This window comes from Artemia sp. Qi Xiang Cuo, chromosome 14 (genome assembly GCF_049724085.1).
Source record: "Artemia sp. Qi Xiang Cuo chromosome 14, ASM4972408v1, whole genome shotgun sequence".
In the NCBI taxonomy this organism is placed as follows: Eukaryota; Metazoa; Arthropoda; class Branchiopoda; order Anostraca; family Artemiidae; genus Artemia; species Artemia sp. Qi Xiang Cuo.
The window spans coordinates 40,463,823-40,483,829 of NC_142807.1; the positions used below are offsets into that span (position 1 = coordinate 40,463,823).

At 35.8% G+C, this 20,007-nt stretch overlaps 1 protein-coding gene across 5 annotated transcripts in view; it reads right to left on the reverse strand.

Annotated features, from left to right (window-relative positions):
* heph (polypyrimidine tract-binding protein 1 heph) overlaps nucleotides 1-20,007 on the reverse strand; it is a 261,216-nt gene that overhangs the window by 32,308 nt on the left and 208,901 nt on the right. For 4 of the 5 annotated variants that reach the window (XM_089100420.1, XM_089100425.1, XM_089100421.1 and 1 more), the window contains 3 exons: nucleotides 17,108-17,166; nucleotides 13,623-13,785; nucleotides 7,870-7,953 (listed from right to left, as the gene is read on the reverse strand). In XM_089100420.1, the coding sequence (XP_088956546.1) occupies nucleotides 7,870-7,953; nucleotides 13,623-13,785; nucleotides 17,108-17,166 (306 nt within the window). The remainder of the gene's footprint in view (nucleotides 1-7,869; nucleotides 7,954-13,622; nucleotides 13,786-17,107; nucleotides 17,167-20,007) is intronic. The other variant, XM_089100422.1, reaches the window with a different exon arrangement.

Sequence of the window (20,007 nt, forward strand, 5' to 3'; positions counted from 1 at the left end):
GTTACAACTTCGATTAAGGTACAAGGAACAAACAACCTTAGGAAAGTAGAACTTTTGAATGTTTACGAACAGGAATAAACCGTACGATTGGCGTCCATGAGTAAGTGTAACAATCACAGGTAGAATTACAATTAGCATAATTAGTGTCAAACTTCTTAGGCTTTTTTAAAATGCGATCGATCTGTTCTGATTTCCTCTTCAAAACAAGTATTTCCACAGATTCAGCATCATTTGCACTTTCCCTTTCTTCGGAACGAGCTTTTAGCGCTGCGCCCAGCATGGTTTGAGCCCGAACAATGTTCAAAAAGTCCTTCTCTTCGGCTGCTTTCTCCATACGTTCTCCTGCATCTTTCCGAAGAGTATCATCGATTTCTTTCTTCTGTTTAGCCATCTCTTTTCTTAGTAAAATGTCTAGACTCTTGCTCCGCTATTTTCTGCTTCTAAGGACCAAGTCCTGGTCTGTCAATTCAGCATTTTTCTTTTCAGCTTCAAGCTTTTCTTTTTCCAATTCATCTTGTTTTGGTCCAACACGGTAAAGTTCATAGCTAGCTCTAGCTAATCTGGCAAAACACAGCAGCTTCTTTGTGATCGGCGCAAGCTCGGGTTTGTACTCAGTTGCGCAGAGAATCAGCAACAAAGGTTTAGCGTATAGGGTCCACTCCTCTGTACGGCCTTGCATGCTAGCCATCAACTGAGCTAAACGAGAAAATCCTCGTTCCACGTCTGCGCTTCCATGGCAGAGCGAAAGAGCTGCTCTAACAACTCGACCCAAGGCCTGATATTTCATATCACCACCTGGTGTCTTCAGTTCTAGTATATTTTGCCAATAGCTATCAATTCGTGTACTGTTCGTGGGGGGCGACACAGAATCCGACTGTAATAGTTACCATTCTCCCTGGACTTTCTCTGTGTTCGTCTCAAACGGAAGTTCTCTTGCGACATAGAGATCTTCACTGTAATCCATTGGCTGGGAATCTGGCTTGGGAAGGCTGAAGCAGCTAAGGCTTCGGAAAAACTCGTTGTTCAGAGGGCATTTTGCCAACAAATACTGTACAGCAGCTTTGACGTGCTTCCTAACTCCCAGAAAAAAAAGGTTTCCTATATTTCTGAGTCGCTTTTGAAAAAGCAAGAGCTGCCGGGATCCGCTCATTACACAAAGGTGCTCTAGATATACTTCTGCAGCACTGCCTAAGCTTTCAAACCCCACGGCGAGGTGATGGTTGACATAGGCACGTACAATCAGTCCAAGAAGAACTGTGCAAAAACGAAGCAACTCAAAATTCAAAACATGAAACAACGTCTCTTGTCGCTGAAACACCAGTGAATACAGGGAAGGTATTTGCAGAACTCACAACAAAATCGATTTCTGCTTTCATTGTTGGCTTTCTTAGCCAACTGTCAATTTTCAGATACTTTTGATTTGAAATAAAGTGCTTTAAGCTCTTTTTCTTTAGCACGAATTTCAGAAAATATTCAATCAGAGCAGGCCATTGCTCGATCAAGCGGTTTGCAGCTTCTCCTATGGTAAGCCACCTCCTGGGGACGTGCTTTAAGAACTTATGTCGCGGAGCCTTAACTTTTAGCTGATGATACTGGCTAAAATCGTTACAACGAGCAGACCATCCACTGAAGAAATGGTAAACAGCAATTATCATATCCGAACATTCCTCCCTGAGTTCCTGTAGTCCTCTTTGGAACGCATTATTCACTGCATGGATGTTGCAGGTACCGATATTTAAAAGACCTTTTGAATACCGCTTTTTCTTTTTCAAGTCAACAATCGACCAAGCTTTCTTATTGATAGCTGAACCATCGCCCGAGAGCATTAACAGTCTCTCAAGTGGAAGTCCTTCAACTTCTATACACTGGAGGAGCTTCTTGCTGAGATCCTCACTAGTAGCATGTCTTAAATAATATGTTCTAAGATGTCGAGTAATAACTAGTTTTTGCTCCTGTTTGTGGTCTCGTCAACTCCCAGTACAAAGTCATACATTTGGTTGTCTTTAACGAAAATTTCCCTAATATAAGGATAAATTGCCTCTGTCAACAAATACGTCATTTTTTTTTGGCATTTAACGAGAAGCCTTCCGGGACAGCACCCGGGAATATAGTTCGAAAGACATCAGCAACACCATCCACACAAAGATCCAGCAAAAGAACCACTGGCTACGGTCTTCAAGACCCATATTCTGCCTTTGAAGCCGCATTTTTCTCGGAGAACATCTCAAGCTTCTTTTCTGGTACATCATTTATAGCTTGTGACTTGTTTTCGGTTGATGTTGATCCAGCTTGTCTGAGTTGACGTGGGTTTAGCAGAGTAGACGCGTTAATCTTGTGTTCCTTTTTGGTGGCATTTTGAAGAAGAGCTCGAAACGCTTTTTGGCAGCTGAGTGTCTTTACATATTTTGCAGTAAAATGAACTATCACCATCACTACTCTTGACACACCATTCTTGCACTCTGCGTCCAGTCCCGTCTTCCCTACCAAACCAGTTTTCCGAAAATTTCGTTTTACCCATCACTCAAAGTGACCTGAAAAAAGAACAGGCGTTGAATGGATTTAGAAAGCCTTTTCATCAACTCGTCTATTTATGCAAACAAATATAAACTCATAAAGCCAATGAAAGACGCTTATTGCTTCCTACGTTTTGCCGCCCCCTAAACTTATCAGTCTTAATTTGTACCCTCTGCAGGCAACATCCAAACACAAAAAGAGAAGAAACACTGGAAACACAACTTAAGAATCTGGGCCAAAATGTCCATCTTCCAAGCAGCCCGTTTGGGTGGATGCTTCAGTGAATGAGCAGCTATGGGAGGATTATTTGTCAACAGGAAACTTACCTTTTTTATCAACTTTAATGTCTAACCTTCTGTTAGTTCACTAAATTGCTGAAAAAAAAGCTCAAAACATGAACAACAAAAAGTGACTTTAGTGACAAATTCAGTGAAAAAGTGACAAAACGTGAGACGTCCTAAAAAGTGACTATGACCAATCCTGTGACATCCATTGAAAATTATACAGTAGTTGAAGAGAATCAAGAAGTATTTTTATTTTACCTTACATGTAAAAATAACTGTTTATCCTTTGTCCTCCATAACAGAGGGGGTCCGGCGTAACCCCCTGAAAAATTCTTCCCATATGTAAAATTGAGAAGCCAAAAGGCAAATTAAGACAAATTAAGATAATTTATCAGCAAGAAATTGAAGTTTTATGGGACCAGTACCCCACATAATAGCATGATCTAAAAAGCGATCAGAAACTAAAAAAGCAACGGAAAAAACAAGTCTTCTCAACTATAAACAAGGAGTAATGTTAAAGCTTAAAACAAACAGAAATCATTTCGCAAATAAGAGGGGCTGTCCCCTCCTATATCCGCCGCTCTTTAACGTAAAGTTTGACTTTTGATCCAATTTTCTAAGAACGACTGCTGAAAAACAAGGGCCCCTGAATTCAAATAATAAGCTTATTTAAAACGTTAAAAGACTTTAACGTAACGAGCGAGTGGTTGAGAAAGGCAACCACACTCATATACGGAACAATTTCCATTCATTTTAAGTCTTAATATTTCACTTTATTTTCAGTTGAAAATAAAAATCCTTTTTTTTTTAAATTTAATTTAATTGCAAAGATATGCTTTACTTCAAACTACCTAGCCCCCATGGATGATCCTCTGATTTGTCTAAAATCTCGGAGCTTTGTCTGAAAAACTTTCTGACGCCTGCATTTGGCCCACGAGGAAATAAGCTAATATTTAAAAATAAAAAAATGGAATCTTGCCGACAAAGAAGGAAAGGGTTGATTTTGGAGTTACCCCCAACCCTCCTAAGAATAATGGCACAAAAATCTTATTTCACAAGAAATCTACACATAAAAATCTTCGCAGTCTCCCCCTTCTTCTTAAATTTATGCAATTATTATGCGATGTTAAAAACAATTTGCTACTGTAAGTCTTATCCGAGAGGCAAAAAGTACAGACATTCTTTTAGTTCAAATAATATATATATATATATGATTACACGATATTAATTTTCTATTAGAAATGTCACCATAGAAAAGTATTTCTAGCAAGAAAAAAGTCTCCACCCGACGGAAGAATGCAATTATTATTGCATTAATCATGTTTCCCTGTCACGAAATAATTTAATAATAATAATAAAAAAAAACAGTTCGGAGCTCATTTTTTAAGAAGTACGCATTAGAAAAGAAATTGACAATTTTACGGCTGATATTGGTCCTTTATCATATCTGTGGCTCATTATTTTGTCAAAACCTATGATAGAAGGACAAAAGTCATATATTAGACTTAGCTTTCACTGTTAAGCTATAATCTGCCAACTATTATTTATATCACCTAGCTTCGATAGAACAGAGAATATTCACTTCCGTATTTATTCTTTTGTTCGGAATATATTCTCAAACGGGTCAAAATACAAAAAAAGACTACAAGAGAAATCCTCCCAAGCATTTCTCGACAGCTCTTAGGGTCCCATTATAATTGGATGAAAAATTGATAAGTATTTTGAATAATTGTTGACGTGTTATATTAACAAATTAATAGATTGCTCTATACTATATACCAAATCTGGTTTTAGGCTACCTATAGCCTTTTCCTGGCTATGGGGCCAAGCGTCAAATTCACATTTTGTCTTTGACTAGTTTTCATATGATGTTCAAAATTTAAATAAAATTAGAATTCCTCTTACTCCTCGGCAAGATAAGATTTTATCCTTTGTTTGCTTGTCAAATGTTTTGCAATACCCTACCCGAGTCGGCTCGAGGGTCTCACTCTTACTACTTAAAAACATAAATAATACTTTTCCTGCACACTATTTTTTTTTCTTTGGTATGACTGGGTTGTTTTATGACTCCTTTATCTTGTTCGTATTTTCTTCTCTTTTTTTCTTCGCCTTTTTACCCCAACAAAATTTTCCACTGCAAGATATAGAACTTCTGCCCCGCCCTAAATAATTGTTATGTTAAGAAAGTGACCCCCCCCCCTAAACCACTCATTTTGAAAAGCTAATTTTAATAATTTCTTACATTCTATTAGGTTGGTAAGTCCACGAAAACAGCAGAAGACATTATGTACTGTATGGAAATATAGGGATAATTATAAATACCATAAGGTTGGCAGAGGAAAAGCTAGATCTATTTGCCCTCACTGCTTTTGTGTCCTGGTGCAAAAGGGTGTAGGATTTTTGTTCGGGGGGAGGATAGGTGTACAAAAACTTTTAAAAATGCATTAAAATTTATTTATAAGCATTTCTGTTAAACGATCTGGAAAAACAATTAGGGGGGATTGAACCCTGAGCCCTTCCACCTGGATACGGCCTTGCTGGGGCATTTAGGAAATCCGATTACTGAAGCAGATCATGAGTTGGGTGAAAGAAAGAAAGATAAATCAAATCAAGGTAGAACGATATTGGCCTCTGTCTACAGCTCCGCAAACCACATAAAAGTCGTCTAACAAATAATTCACATCGATTAGGTTTTCTCTCAAGTTGTCACTTGCAAAGGGTTTCTTCTCTTATGGAATAAAAACAGGGAAATGTTTTTTCTTTCCTTTTTTCAGGGGGCATGAGATTAGAACTTCCAAATGAATTAATAATGGAGAAGAAGTAACAAGTTGTAAAGTAACTTGAAACAAAAATTGTTACAAAAGGATATTGCGAAACCAAAAGCTAACGGGAAAAGTTAGGAACAATCTAGGTGACAGTAACTCGACCGTAAAGGTACCAAGTTAATAATATATCGCTTCTTTTCGTTCCCCTTGGGAAATCTATCATGTGAATTGAATTACACAAATCTTCTCTAAACGACCGGTGATTATCATTTATCCTTGAGGCTAAGTCCTAAATCTTGCTTTGGGAGGAGAGGGGAAGGAACCCCAGTCTCCAAAAATTGAAAAAGAACGCATGCTGTTGTGCTAGACACTACCAGACTCAGGTCAACTGGGAAATTTGGCACGGAGCCCATACTCACGGAAGCATTCTTTTCAAAACAGCATATTCACAGAGCAGCGTTTTTGGCGCCGAGAACTCAATTTGACGAAGTACATTTACCCATTTTGATATTAATGCACAAGTGATCTGACACAAAAAATGAGCGGCGTTTTTGTGTAATGACTAAGTGCCAATCAAGCAGGATTTAGGGAATGACTAAGAGCCAATCAAGTGTTTTAACTATGAAACAAGCCCTTAGACAGAAAGAGGATGAGGGGAAACTTCACCCCCCCCCCCCCAAAAAAAAAAAAAAAACATATTTGCGATTGTCTCCATAACTTCAGTATTTTTCATGAAAGTCACCAATTATTTACTTACGCTTATTCTTCAAACTTAGTCCCTCTCATCTTTATGAAATAAATTCTATCGTTTGTTACCATTTTTATGGCTTGATCTGCACTAAAGCCCAAGTGATGTAAGAAAGTAGACTTGTTGCTTCAGAAAGTTTTACAGAAACAAAAAGAAAGACCTTTGTCATTGTTTAAATACAAAAAAAAATATGTCTTTTTCTTTAATATATGTATATGTTTGTTACGGGTCAGCAAGACTCAGTAAATAACCTCTGATTACTCCCTTGCCGTATGTGCCTGACGTATAACCCTTACGGTTATAATGAGTAGACAATTTCATTTGAGATCAGGAGTTGTAAGGAGGACTGTTCCTACTTCAGATACTTAGCGACGGAGCTGCAACGATGAATGAAAGTACGATTGCAGTTGGGTGGTAAACCTCGCCCAACACTAAGTTGTACCAAAATAAAAATTAACTTTTAAAAAACAAAACACCCTCAACATAAAACCAAGCAAAATTTACTGAGAAAATTCATCATAGTGGCAAATCACCGTGATCGATTGACAAAACATAGCACCAGAACCATTAGTGGGCAAAGCTTTGCAATGACATTTTTGAGAAGTTCAGATGACGATAGTGATGTTCTACGATGCCAACGACGTAGAAGACAGTAAAATATGGTGACGATGGCTACAACAACAACAACATAACAATGACAATAACACCGGTGATTTTGATATTGGCAATGATTGCAATATTGGGGGCAATTATCTCCGCCGCCAAAATCATCATCACTGGTTTGGTTTGTCGTTCCAACACTTCAAAGCCACTAACATTAGCGTCAGTATCACCATCTAAAGCCTTCAAAAATGCCTCTTCAAAGCGTTACCAGCTTAAAAATCGACACTCTTTTATGTCACTTTTTTCATCTATTTGTTGTGATGAGTTGTGAACATAGTAAGGAGTTCCACGACATGTTATCCCTTGACGAATTGTCAAAATCGGACTTTACATAGGCTGCTTTTTGGGTGGGCTAAATTTTACTGGGTTGGGTTTATAAAGAACCAAGAATATTACCATAGTAGTGTCTAACATTGAGGGTTGGGGAATAGGTTATAACAACCTAAATATAACTAATTATCCTGGATAAAAGAGGATTAATACAGAACCATGGGTGTAGCTGGGAAAGATCAGGGGAAATAACTTTATGCAACATGGACAAACCGGAGAATTTACTTTAAAGGATTTTTTTTAAAGGTTGACACCTCTCCACCCCTGAAAAAAAAAAAGAAAAAAAAAAAAAAAAAAAAGAACAAAAAAACTGACGATAAATTACATAGATAAATTTCTAGCTACGCCCATGTGAACAGTGTTCAAAAATTAAGCTAACAATAAAAGCGAAGAAGATAGTAAAGAAAGAACATGAAATGGAAAACACGATAGAGGAGAAAGTTTCTAAGGAAATATTTTTCAACTTGAGCAATGTCGTTCTGACAAGAACAAATTTGAGGACAGATGTCAAGGAAAAAGATTAAGAGATTACGGTGAAATAGCTGAGTTCAAGATTAATACGCACCTCCTACAGTTCCGAAAGGCGAAGTTAAGGGAGAAGCAAGTCCTCTCATGGTGGCAAAAGGTGAGGCTAATACACCAGGAGCCCCTGAAAATACAAGTCGATTGTAAAAGTAAGCAAAGCTCCCATTGCTTGGCGTATCGTGGCTTTGGGTCCTTCTTACCCCCAGGTCATTAAATGAGCAAGCACTCGTAGCTTAGCTTAAAAAAAAAAGTTGCTTGCCAAGAATGCACGTCAGTTACTTGCTCTCTATGTGCTTGAGATAATATTCGAGCTGTTAAAGTAAACGATTTCACGAAAATCTCAACAACTCTGGTTTCGTTTCAGAGAGACAGATGCAAAGATTTTACAGACATCTTTTTGAAAAAGACTTCGAGACTACCTTGCCAAAGTAGAAATAAGAAATTCACATCGCACCAAGATTCCGAAGATAGTACTCTTAGAGTTTAACGAATTTTTATATTTCTTGTGCAAACGTTACGAGGTCCAATAATGAGTTGCAGAAATATACTCTAGCGGGTATATTCATATCTGATTATATGCATTGTATGCTTTTAAAGGATGACCCACGAAACAAGACTGACAAATTTTCAATCAAACGATTATCCTCATTTTACTTTCTGGGATAATTCTGATTTGAAAAAAGGCTCAATGTGTGTCTACATAAAGCAGGAGTTTTTGAAAGATCCGCATCACTTTGAATATCTTAACATGAGCACAACCTTTAAAATAGGCTTTGAAACTTACTGAAACGTGAGCCTATATGCTAGCACTGCCTGACGCAGAGTAATTGTGGGCTAAGACAAGCTTCCAGACAGATATTCAGGATTCGTTGTCTATTAAATTTTTGAAATGGTCTCAAAAACGAAGTAAATTTTCTACCTGAGGAACTTTCTCCTTCTATCACGCTTTTACTTTTGACCCCAATGGAAATAAGTTAATGAAAAAATTCTCTCTTAATAAAAACCGCAATTATTATAATTAGTTTTGGATCGTAGCAGATGAAAGAAGAACAAGAAAAACCTGCCACCACAATTAAGCCAACAGACCCCCCCTCCCCAACAAAAGTAAGTAATACCTGATCATAAACATGCAGCAAAACGATTTTGAATAAGTCCATATATACACACGGATGTACATCACAGATGTGCGTGTTTCTTTTGTATAAAGTCACCCATAAAGAACTATTGGCACAAGCCCTTGAATTTAAGGAGAGATTAGATCAGATGAACTTTCTAAGGAGGTTTGATATACTGAAAAAGCGTTCTATGGGCCAAGTTTTCAAATTCCCTAAAGTGTTCAGGTCAATCTTAGTGGGGATCCCTCCAATTTTCCTGTCCAGGTATGCGAAGGAATTTCTTGGCAACTGGCGCGTAATGTACTTATTAAAAAAAAAAGAAGAAGAACTAAACAGGCGTCTGTGAAAATATCAACTGTAATCAACGCAAGTCATGTCCTAAACGGATCGCAAAGCCTGTAGTTTAGATATTGACACATTCAAAAGAACAAAGAAAAACAAACGGGAACGAACTTTAAATATGGCACAGAAACCACACACACATACATAAAACACGTTTAGATGGACAAATGGGCAAAAATGTAATGGAACTCAGTGACGTCGCTTTTTCTAATACCAACAGATTTCAGCGACCGTAACTAGCTTACTTAAACAATTATTAGTTTTATTAATTGGCAAAATCCGTAGATGAAAAAAAAAAAAAAAAAAAAAAAAAAAAAAAAAAAAAAAAAAAACGCTAAATGAAAAGAAAGCCAGCAAAAGAATTCTGTATATTTGATATCTTCACGGAAGAATATAAGAAACGACTGGAGTGTTACAAAGAAACAGGACAAAATTGTTGCATTAAAACATATTTTGTGCGTGTAAACTGCAGCCTTCACAAGAAAAGATCCTATACCCTCTCTCAAGGAATCTGCCCCAGCGTACTTCTGATTGAAAGAAATTTTGAAAAATTACACAATATATATATATATATATATATATATATATATATATATATATATATATATATATATATATATTTATATATATATATATATTATATTTATATATATATATATATTTATATATATATATATATATATATATATATATATATATATATATATATATATATATATATATGTATGCATATACATATATATAACCCTCGGTAGGAGCCTTAGTTCAAGTCAAGTAAGTCAAAAAGACATTCACAGAAATTAGGGGGGGGGGAGTATGTTCAAATCAATGCAGTTCTGTTGTTTTTTTTTCAATTTTTTTTTTATGAAAATGACAAAAAGAGTCAATTTTCAATGAAAAAACCCATCAAAGATGTTTTCAAAATCTAGGAAGGAGAGGTAGGGAAAGACCCCCCCCCCTTATTGACGACACTGTTAAGAAACCAAATGTAAAACAAAACTAAGCATCTGTTAAAAAATCGACATAAATTATGACAAAAAGAGACACTCATTTGTTTCCTGTCTCCGTCTGCCCATTCTTGCGAATTGAATCTGTAATTGATTTTGCATACTGGTTCAATTCAATTTTACATTCAAGTGATGATAAGTCACTTTTGTTGGAAAATTCCTGTTGTTATTTGTTATATATTGGCTTTAAAATTGTCAACTTAAGACGGCCGCAAAAGACAATAACGAATTTACATAACGACAGAAAAAAGATAAGCAATGAAAACGTGCGAGACTCCTTAGAACAAAAGAAATAGATCTCTTTATTTACAACTTTCAAAATAGTTATTCTTTAATTATACGGTTAAAAATAATGAGCAGATCAAGATATAAACTATTAGTTGTGTAAACAACAAGATTTACTTTTTTCCTGAAAAGAATCTTTGTTTTTCGGAAAATAAACGAATGACCAGGCATATGCACAAGGATCTACATGTGGTCAGGTCCTCAAGACACAGCAAGAATTTTATTTGTCATCAAAACCAAGTTTTACAACCATTTCTCAAGACACTGATTTGGCCAATCGCAAGGTTGATCGACATAAAATAAATTTGCTGACAACTAATAAATTAGTTTATCATGGTTGCAGTGATAGCTGCAACCTAGTAAAGGACGAACCACGGCCATAGCAACCAAAAACTAAAAAACATGTTAAAAAAACTGGCTGGTGAAGAAAATTGTCATTTATACCTGATTCAGGAATGTTAATTATTATCTCGATTAGTCTTAATTGTAGAATATTACTTCGAAGAGAAATTTATTGGCGTTTGAAAAATAGCCTAAAAAATGGCGTCGAACCCAAAAAAGTACACTATTGGAATCATCATGGCCAAAAACCTATGCAGGAAACTTATAGTCCCCTGGCTTGAGCAACAATAATTAATAGATCAGTATTTTCATATATTTAACATAATAATACAATTTTAATATAAATTTGTAATTTTAATGTCTTGAAACCATTTATAAATGCAATTATCAATCAATTAAGTAAGTTATTAGTGTCTTACAGAAGAAAAATATACTACTATGTATCCGATGTAGATGGTAGCACTTTTACTCGTTGAGACTTCTGGAATACAATATATTGCAAAACGAATTTTATTTAGAGCCCAACTTCACAGCAACTCGGCTGTAAAATCAATTAAAAAGACAGCTGGGATAGACAACCTCATCTACATTTATCTGTCCAATTGTTTTGATAGGCGAAATAGGCGATATTACTCACTTCTTCTCTCTTTTATTTACCCTTGTTCGAAAACCAAAATTTGCTCAAATTTTCCATGCAGCCCTGGGACATAAAACTGCGATTAATGCGAACTAGTTTATTACAGAGAATGCGCGTCATTTCGGACGGCAGATCTACCGCTTATTTCTGTAGACTCCAAACATCCCCATTACAAATTCGATGTAAAACTCGGATGAGAAAAAGCTATATATATATATATATATATATAGAAGCTATATATATATATATATGAAAAAGAGAGGAGAGAATTATAACTTTAGACTAAGAATGAAAATGTTCGGTTAGGTCCAGTTATAAGCTAGGTCTAAACAACTCAAATCTGATAAATATATACAGTATTGGGCCAAGTTCTGTAATTTTGAGTAGTCGTTCAAGCACATTGCAGAGGTCGGTACCGTTTCTTTTTCAATTTTTTCCTACCACTTTACTTCATTTACCAGTATTTAATTGCGAATAGCCTCGTAACGCAGTCTAGCCATTTTTATTGGACGCAAATAGCCTCGTTGCACAAACTTGGGACTTTTATTGGATTTGCCATCTAGCAAATAATGATGTCTTTACGTTTTCCCTAGAAGATTTGCCACAGTTCCATCATTATTCGTTATTTAATCCATAATTAAAGCAGCTTCACCGTTGAAGCAACTAAAGCAGTCTAATTAGATTTCTACCGTTTGGCTAGTTTTGGCAAGTAGATAGCCCTCCAAAGAAGCTGGGTACATTGACTGCTGTAATAATAATGATAGTAGCTTGAAACTAAACGATCCAGACCTTGACAGCGATAGTGAGAAATTGACGATGGGAGTAGCACTGGTTAAAAAAAAAGAAAGAGACAAAAAAGAAAAAAAAAGAAAAAAGAAAGCTGCTTAGAATTTTGAAAATATCTTCTAAATCCCACGATCTTGTTGAAGCTATCTGCAAGATATAATCTTAGTCCATCCATTACAAAGGACATGAATGTTCGATGGAACGACAGTCTTGCCAGAATAGAAATGTATTCTACCCGAAAAGTATGCGACTTCATGACACTAAAACCAGAGAGCCCGTACTTCACAGCAATGAGTAGTCCGTCGCGGAAGCTGTCATTCAGGTTCTTTGCCCGTTCAAACAGGCAACTGTGATAGCTAGTGGACATCATTGGCGCCCATAAGCTGTAAGTTTAGGGATGGACTTAGCTGGTCTAATCGGCACTTCCAATGCTGTATAATAGAATTCTCAAAACAAAATATAAAATATAAGACAGCATCATTCAGCCAAAGGGGGGGGGGGGGGGAGCTCACCCTCTGCCCCCCCCCCCTCCCCTATGGGCACCCATTGTGGGCATAATTATGTCTCAGCAAGCAAATAGGTGCTGATGATCAAGGGATTACAGATGTTTCGTCATACTCCAAATACTAGCATTATGGCTAAGACACTCAATGGCCGCCAGAAACTATTAGCTATCCAGGTAATAGTTCCGTAAGAATATTGTATAACACTTTTACGCTTACCCGTAGTTAAGTGAAATCGCATGAATGCATCTCTCAGTGTCTACAACTTTAGTATCCAGTGAGAGTGCATTTATCATTGCTGGATACTTTACGCGAAAGCAAAACTTCTTTTTGTTAAAAAATAACATGGAAAACCAAAAACGAGTTTCCGATTTTTTTTTTCACCATTTCAATTTCGTTTTTTAATTGTTATTTTTCTGTCGCTTCTGTTTCGGCCAAAACAGAAACGTGCCGATTGAGATAGACACATTCTTATTACTAGAGAGTAAGGATTTTTTTTCTCCCATCAATCAACAGAGCTCGGAACATTAATTAGTAAATAACAGAACATTAATATTAGTTAATCTAATTAGTTTTAAATATTCAACAACAGTTATTAACAATCACGACAAATCCATTTGCGTAAATAACAAATGGAAAAATCTTGACAGTTCTTTTACTAGATGGTAATGCTGAAATGACCAAATAAGGTAAGTGTACTGGAAAATAAATTAGGTTGTGAAAAATGTTAAATTAAACTACAATTAAATTAACACCACAAAATTCAATAAACTTACCCAAAGAGAAAGATACATCTAAACCAGGTTCACCAGATGGTAGAGAGGGGTTAGTATAATCACGAGATTTATCGTTGTTGAATTTGACGTTAAGAGTACCCAGTTTTGAATATTCTATCCGCAGTGTACAACAGCCATTGTAGATATTCTGTCCATCCAGGTTCTGCAAATAAAAAATAAATAATAACAAAAGCAAATGAATGCCATCTGTCCTGCTTAAACTATTTACGGGCAACATCTTTAAGGACAGCCTAAGATATAACTTCGTTTTGTCAGGCTAGTCTCAAATTTTGTATACTTTATTAACTTGTGCATAACTGGACCAATAAAGATTACCTCTTTCAACTTGGACTCGGATAAACCTCGAAATTGTTCCCATTGGTATTTGAAACAATTGCCACATTTTGGAATACCTTTAAAAACTGCCTTATTATGCCTAATTGTATTCCAGAGGAGAAACAACTACATCTTTTTTGGATCAACTTCCTAATGAAATTCAGGGTGCCTGGGTTCAAATGTTGAATCTTACTACGGCTTTCCAGTTCAATAGTCATTAGAACACCTCCCGAAGGCTTATATTCGGTATAGGAGTCTTAGACCTCAATACTGCTCAAATTTGAATGCTCTGAAGAGATGACTGGTGACACTGTAGGAGGCATGGACCACAGTTACACCTGGCCATGAAGACCGATTATATGACAACAGTAATGTTATCAGGATAAGAGATTGGCTTTTAACTTTTGTGGTTATACCAAAAGCCCTTGCAGGAATAAAAGCAAGAACCTCAGAACGATTTTTCGGCTCCCTCCTCATTAAAGGAATTCCAAATCATGGACCATTTTACCAACAGAAATGAAGGTTTTCGTACACAAATTTCAGGGATATCATGTCAGTATTTCATCTTCTTTTATTAATCATATTATTTTATTTACTTAATTCATCATTCATTTATAGAAAAATTGGATTTGCAAAACCGACGTGCTTCGCGTCATTATTCTACCACCTTTTTTGTTGAGTTAACAACAATATTGAAGGAGTATACCTGCTGACACTTACACTCGCTTAAAGAGTGTCGGTGCAAGGTTAGCGAACCAATATAGAGATCTGATATAACGATTTGCGAGATGGTATCAGCAGAAAAAGACTATGATGCGGAGAGACAAGAAACCAAAAGGGAGGTGTCATAGAGGGGTGTTTTGCATGTTCCACCACGGCAGAATGACTGTCAGGGAGGGAGAAGAGATTAAATCAACTCCCGAGAAAAAGAAAATATTTAAACCTATATACTTACAACTTGATACACAACACTTATATAGTTAAGCTTATAAGAATCGAAGCGAAATGAACTTTTTCAAGAAAACATGTGATATAAAAACTGACAGTTATTTTTTAAACTACCTTAAAAATACAAAAAGTTCAGCTTTCGCTAGGTTTTTATTTTTTCATCGCCGTCCTATATAATTTACTGAACTCCATGGCCTGTGTAATTTACTTCCGTCTTGAGCTTCTTTCATTTTAGTTACCTTTCTCATTATTTTATTCGAGTACTGAACTAGACCTTAACTCTATTCCTGAGCGTCTCATTACGCGGCATCCCAATTTTCTGACTTAACGAGAGGTCATTATTCTGTAAACCCCGCTCTAACACTTGTTACGCACGAAAAAACGTTTTTCTTATGAGTTTGGAAACCAACTTATAGTGTCGCAGGAGTAAAACAATACCTATCTTGTCTTTTTTTCTATACCACCGATTTCAGTTTATTGTGTGATAGTGGTAAGGGTCTAATTTCTGCAAATTTTGCGGAACTGTGGAACTCGGGCCGGAGTGATGGATATATTACTTTATTTTTTAAAGCTGTGTATAATCCTTGCATGGGGCCAAAAATGGTGATTTTCATTTATCCCTGGAATCAGAGCCAGTAATTTATGAGCTGATATGGAATTTTATAGTCAATATCAGTGAGGATTTTCTGAAGCTGTTCCGCCAAGCTTTCGTTTCTCCGAGCCATATTTCTGCTTTTGAGTGGATAGCTCCGTTCCAGCAGGCATCATGTCAACTTGAATTTAGACTAAGATAAAAAAAATGCTAAAAATGTGCAACGTCCCTTGACCCCGTCGCCAAAATCTTTCCTTAGCATAGGAAAAAATTTGCGATCCAAGAAGGAACATTTTCTAACGGCCGTGAAAGTGCTGCCATCTGAAGTTACAGACCATTTTTTGAGATATTGGTTGAGTTTCCTATTTTCTACGGTTTAGCACTTAAAAGAGAGGAATAACATCATACCATATTTTACCCTTCTTCTCAGGAGATTTCCAGCATGACCCTTGTCGGAGGTGGGGCAATAAGAGAAAAAATCTTTATAGTATCGCTCGGGCTTATTCGCTTTGCTTAAAAATCTGTAGGTGGGAATTTCTATAAGAAATCTTCATATGACGACCAGCCAAAGTAGGCCTCAGAGAGCGATCTTTGAATTCCTTAAAAGTGTTGTCAATCATTTTAGACAATAAGTCGAATTTCGTAAGATAATTGGCAAGACTAGCAGCAGTACATCAGCTTTTACTGGAACCACTTATATTAAAACCGTAATTTTTGTGTAACAAATTGAAATAAATTATAGCAAGTGAAAAAAGAAACTGTGCAGGAATAATGAAATTTTCCAGAATATTATCCAAGGCAAATTCCACGTTGCATGACACTTAGTTCAAAAAGGGCGGTCAAAATGAAAATAAATGATATTCTTCCTTTTTTTTATCTGATTTAGGTCATTTCAGGCAATAAATCACAAATACCACACTCATGAAGATTAAAAGGTCATTAAATATTCCCCCTTCATTTAGAAGGTAAAAGCAACAAGGAAAGAATTTATTGAACTAACTACAAGGATAACAATTTGAAAACACTACACTTACAAAGAGAGAGAGAGAGAGAGAGAGAGAGAGAGAGAGAGGGAGGGAGGAACAGAGAGGGGAGAGAAAGAGAGAGGGAGGAAAGAAAAAAAATTGATGCTTTTAATTTGTTTTTAGGTCAAACTATATGCACTTAGGCACACACTAGTTTTTTTTTTACATGACATTTCAAGGGATGTAGTTCTGGGATGAATTTCAACAGGGGATTCGCCCTTCTCATACAAGCCAGGCAAAATAAATTTTATGACTGCCCGAATGTGGACAGTGCCATTTTGTAGAATAGGACCAACTTTTACTTTCAAAAAAGAAAGAACAACAATTATTACTCTCAATAAAATAGCCACATAGTTCGAACAAAAACAGAAAGTAAGAAAAACTTCTCCATGACATTAAACTATAAATTTTTTAGTAGTGAAACGACTCACTAGAGAAACGACGAGATGAAAAAGTATTACCTTGTTTCGCTGCATGAATTCCAAATGAAGCTTAATAGGTTTTTATATAGCATTTATTCTAGACAACATAATTTAAGGAGTTAACCAGTAAACTTATAAAGAGAGAAAAGGCGGAAGATTTACCATTTTAGCTGCTTGTGCCATTACTACATCTGGATATTGAATAAGCGCTTGAAATGTATCTAAAAGAGAAATAAGTAAATTAAAAAACATATTATGATGATTATGGGCTAAGAGGTACAGTAAATAGCACGGCTTTATATAATCAAAACAAGTTTTAAGAACCTGCATTTTAAAGTTGCGGAACTGCATGGGATATGGGAATTAAATGTTTGTTTCAAATATAAGAAATAGAAAAGAGAAGACTAGTGACTTCAAAGACGACACTAATCGATACAAAAGAACCGATACCAAAACTGATATATCAAATTCGGAAAACGGGTTACATGGAACGGGGTTTACACGAGACGAGTTTGTGTTTTTGCCAACTGTGAAGCAGAGGTATACCTCTATTTCTACTATTCAAAGAGATGATTACCTAATTCCAATACCCCGTGTTTGGGTCCGCGTTTGGTTTCAATTCTCTATTCATAATAGTTTTTGCTCGTTTTAGGTTTGACAGCCCAGACTTCAGATCTATCTATTTCTGTTCTTTTTCAGTTTTAAATTCACTCTTTACTTTACACGGAAATTTTTTTATTCATAATGTAGTTTTATTAAATACTATGAAAACGTAGGAACAATCCCAACAAAAAACCTCTCTAATTATATCTGTTTCTTTTTCATAGCAATTGTTCTGACAGTAAACCGAGGAACCACCAGCATCTGGAAAATTGTTCAAATTTTAATGCCTTTAAAAGCAGACAGACTTTAAATGCGAGAAAAAAAGAAGGCCAGACAGACTTGAAAGCGAACCTATATAACTAGGGGCAAAAAATTAACAACCTTCGGTTCCACAACATTAAAAAAGCATTCACATATTTCGAATGTAAAACCAAGCAAAAACAGCACGAAAAACCACAATTTCTATCAGGGTTGCCACCTGGATAGCACCCTGGCCAAAATTACAACTCTTAACTAAAAATAAGAATTCTTATTAAAGGTAATATAGAATTTTATACGCTTTCATTTTCAAGGAAAAATTAAACGTTACCCGATCGATAAATAAATATATACATATACTTTATCCAAAAATAAAGCAGAAATTTCATTTTAAAAGCCAGAAAGTTGGATAGATATTTTTTCAGTGTCGATAAATAAATAAATATATATTACTTTATCCAAAGATAAAGCAGAAATCTCATTATAAAGCCAGAAAGTTGGATGGATATTTTGTCAGCCCCCTTTAGGACAGTTTTTAGTTTCCTACAACCGTGGTCTCTGCAGCAGAACAAATGGGCTTCATACTATTTCATTCGTGCAAAATATTGGGTACTGATAGTAAGTTTTAACAACAATAACAACCATCCTTGCACAAGCAAAAGTAAATTCTACGGAAGCAAAATCGTCATTAAAATTGATCTTGGGGTTTTTTAAGAGCGGCACGCTAATTTAAACAGCAGGGCGTTACTGGCAACGTCACTCACACAAACATGGCATATTTATGAAAATTCTAGTTTGCTTTTTACATAATTTGAGTAAAAGCAAACATATACTCAAAGATGACTTGGTAATTCAATCAGCAACTACATAAAAATCGCCACTCAATCGCCAAAAACCACCAATGACAATAAACAGCTCTGAATGATATTTACAATGTATAGAACACCCAGACTTTATCACAAAAGGCATATTTTTTCCTACAGTTATCTAAACTCAGAGAGCCGAAGTGAATGTATTTATTTTTGCATTCAACGTTTTATTTCGCGAAATTTATGAAACATTTACTGATGAAAATTACTAAGCGAATAAAAATTTCAGGGGTCAGGAGAATATCGTCAAAATTAGCAAATTACACGAGAAACATAGGGCACTACATGGAAAATTGCAAAACTCTTGATATTTCTGGAGGTGGCTTGGCCCAAAGTCCCTCACCTCGTAGACGAGTCTGCAAAGCACAGACTTTTCGAACCAGGATATATGAAAGGGAATTACAGGTGGTTTTATGTCAGAAATCGACCATACAAGTTGCATGCATAGTGTATCTTATTTAAGATGACGAAAATTGTATATATTTCTTTTGATTTGAGACAGTCAGCGTATCCTGCACCTCCCTTTCATACAAGTCACTTCGACAGCGTCAATACAGAAGTCTTTATGTAGATTCCGTTTGCCATACTGAAATTTATACTTTCAACCCCTCCATAGAATACTCTGGGTTGTTTCCTCCGGCCTGTTTTCCAGTATCTTAAGAAAATGAAGTATTTTCTCCTTTTCTCAATTGCAGAAACGACAGGAAAATCAAACTTTGACAGGCAAATAGTTTTAGATTGCCTTTAAGGCCCACAAAAACATTCTTTTTGAGTAAAGGCCTTTCATGAAGTAAAAACCCTAGATGTCTCTGTTCAATCCTTTCACTCTACCATAATAACATGCATTGTAAGTTTATAATTACTAGTTTAATTTGATTACTTTTGATAACACCTTTTGAATTAAAACAGCCGGCTTAAATGTTGAACATAAGAGACTGATGCACTTTCAAGCCTGTCTTTGTTAAAAAAGAAAAAAACATTACAGATAAGGTCTCTTGAACCAACTCAAGTATTAGTAGCTGAAGCACAACTCTTCGTATCACAAAAAGTCGATAACTCATTTAAGAAAATTCGAAGACTAGACTGGTTTTTAGGCCAAATTCCTTTTTTGAATTGACGAGCTTTCCCAAAGTGTTTTTTCTTGATGTCTCAAGTTTTTACTTCGTCTCCCGTTTGACTTACAATCCTTAGACAAGAAAATAACGCTGATAAAGAGACACAGTCACACAATCAAAGGAAATTATCTTTAAAGCAAAAATTATTTTAATGTTTTTTTGTTTTTTTAATCAGGTGACTCAAAGAAAACTAGTTTGAAATTAGGCTAATGCACCA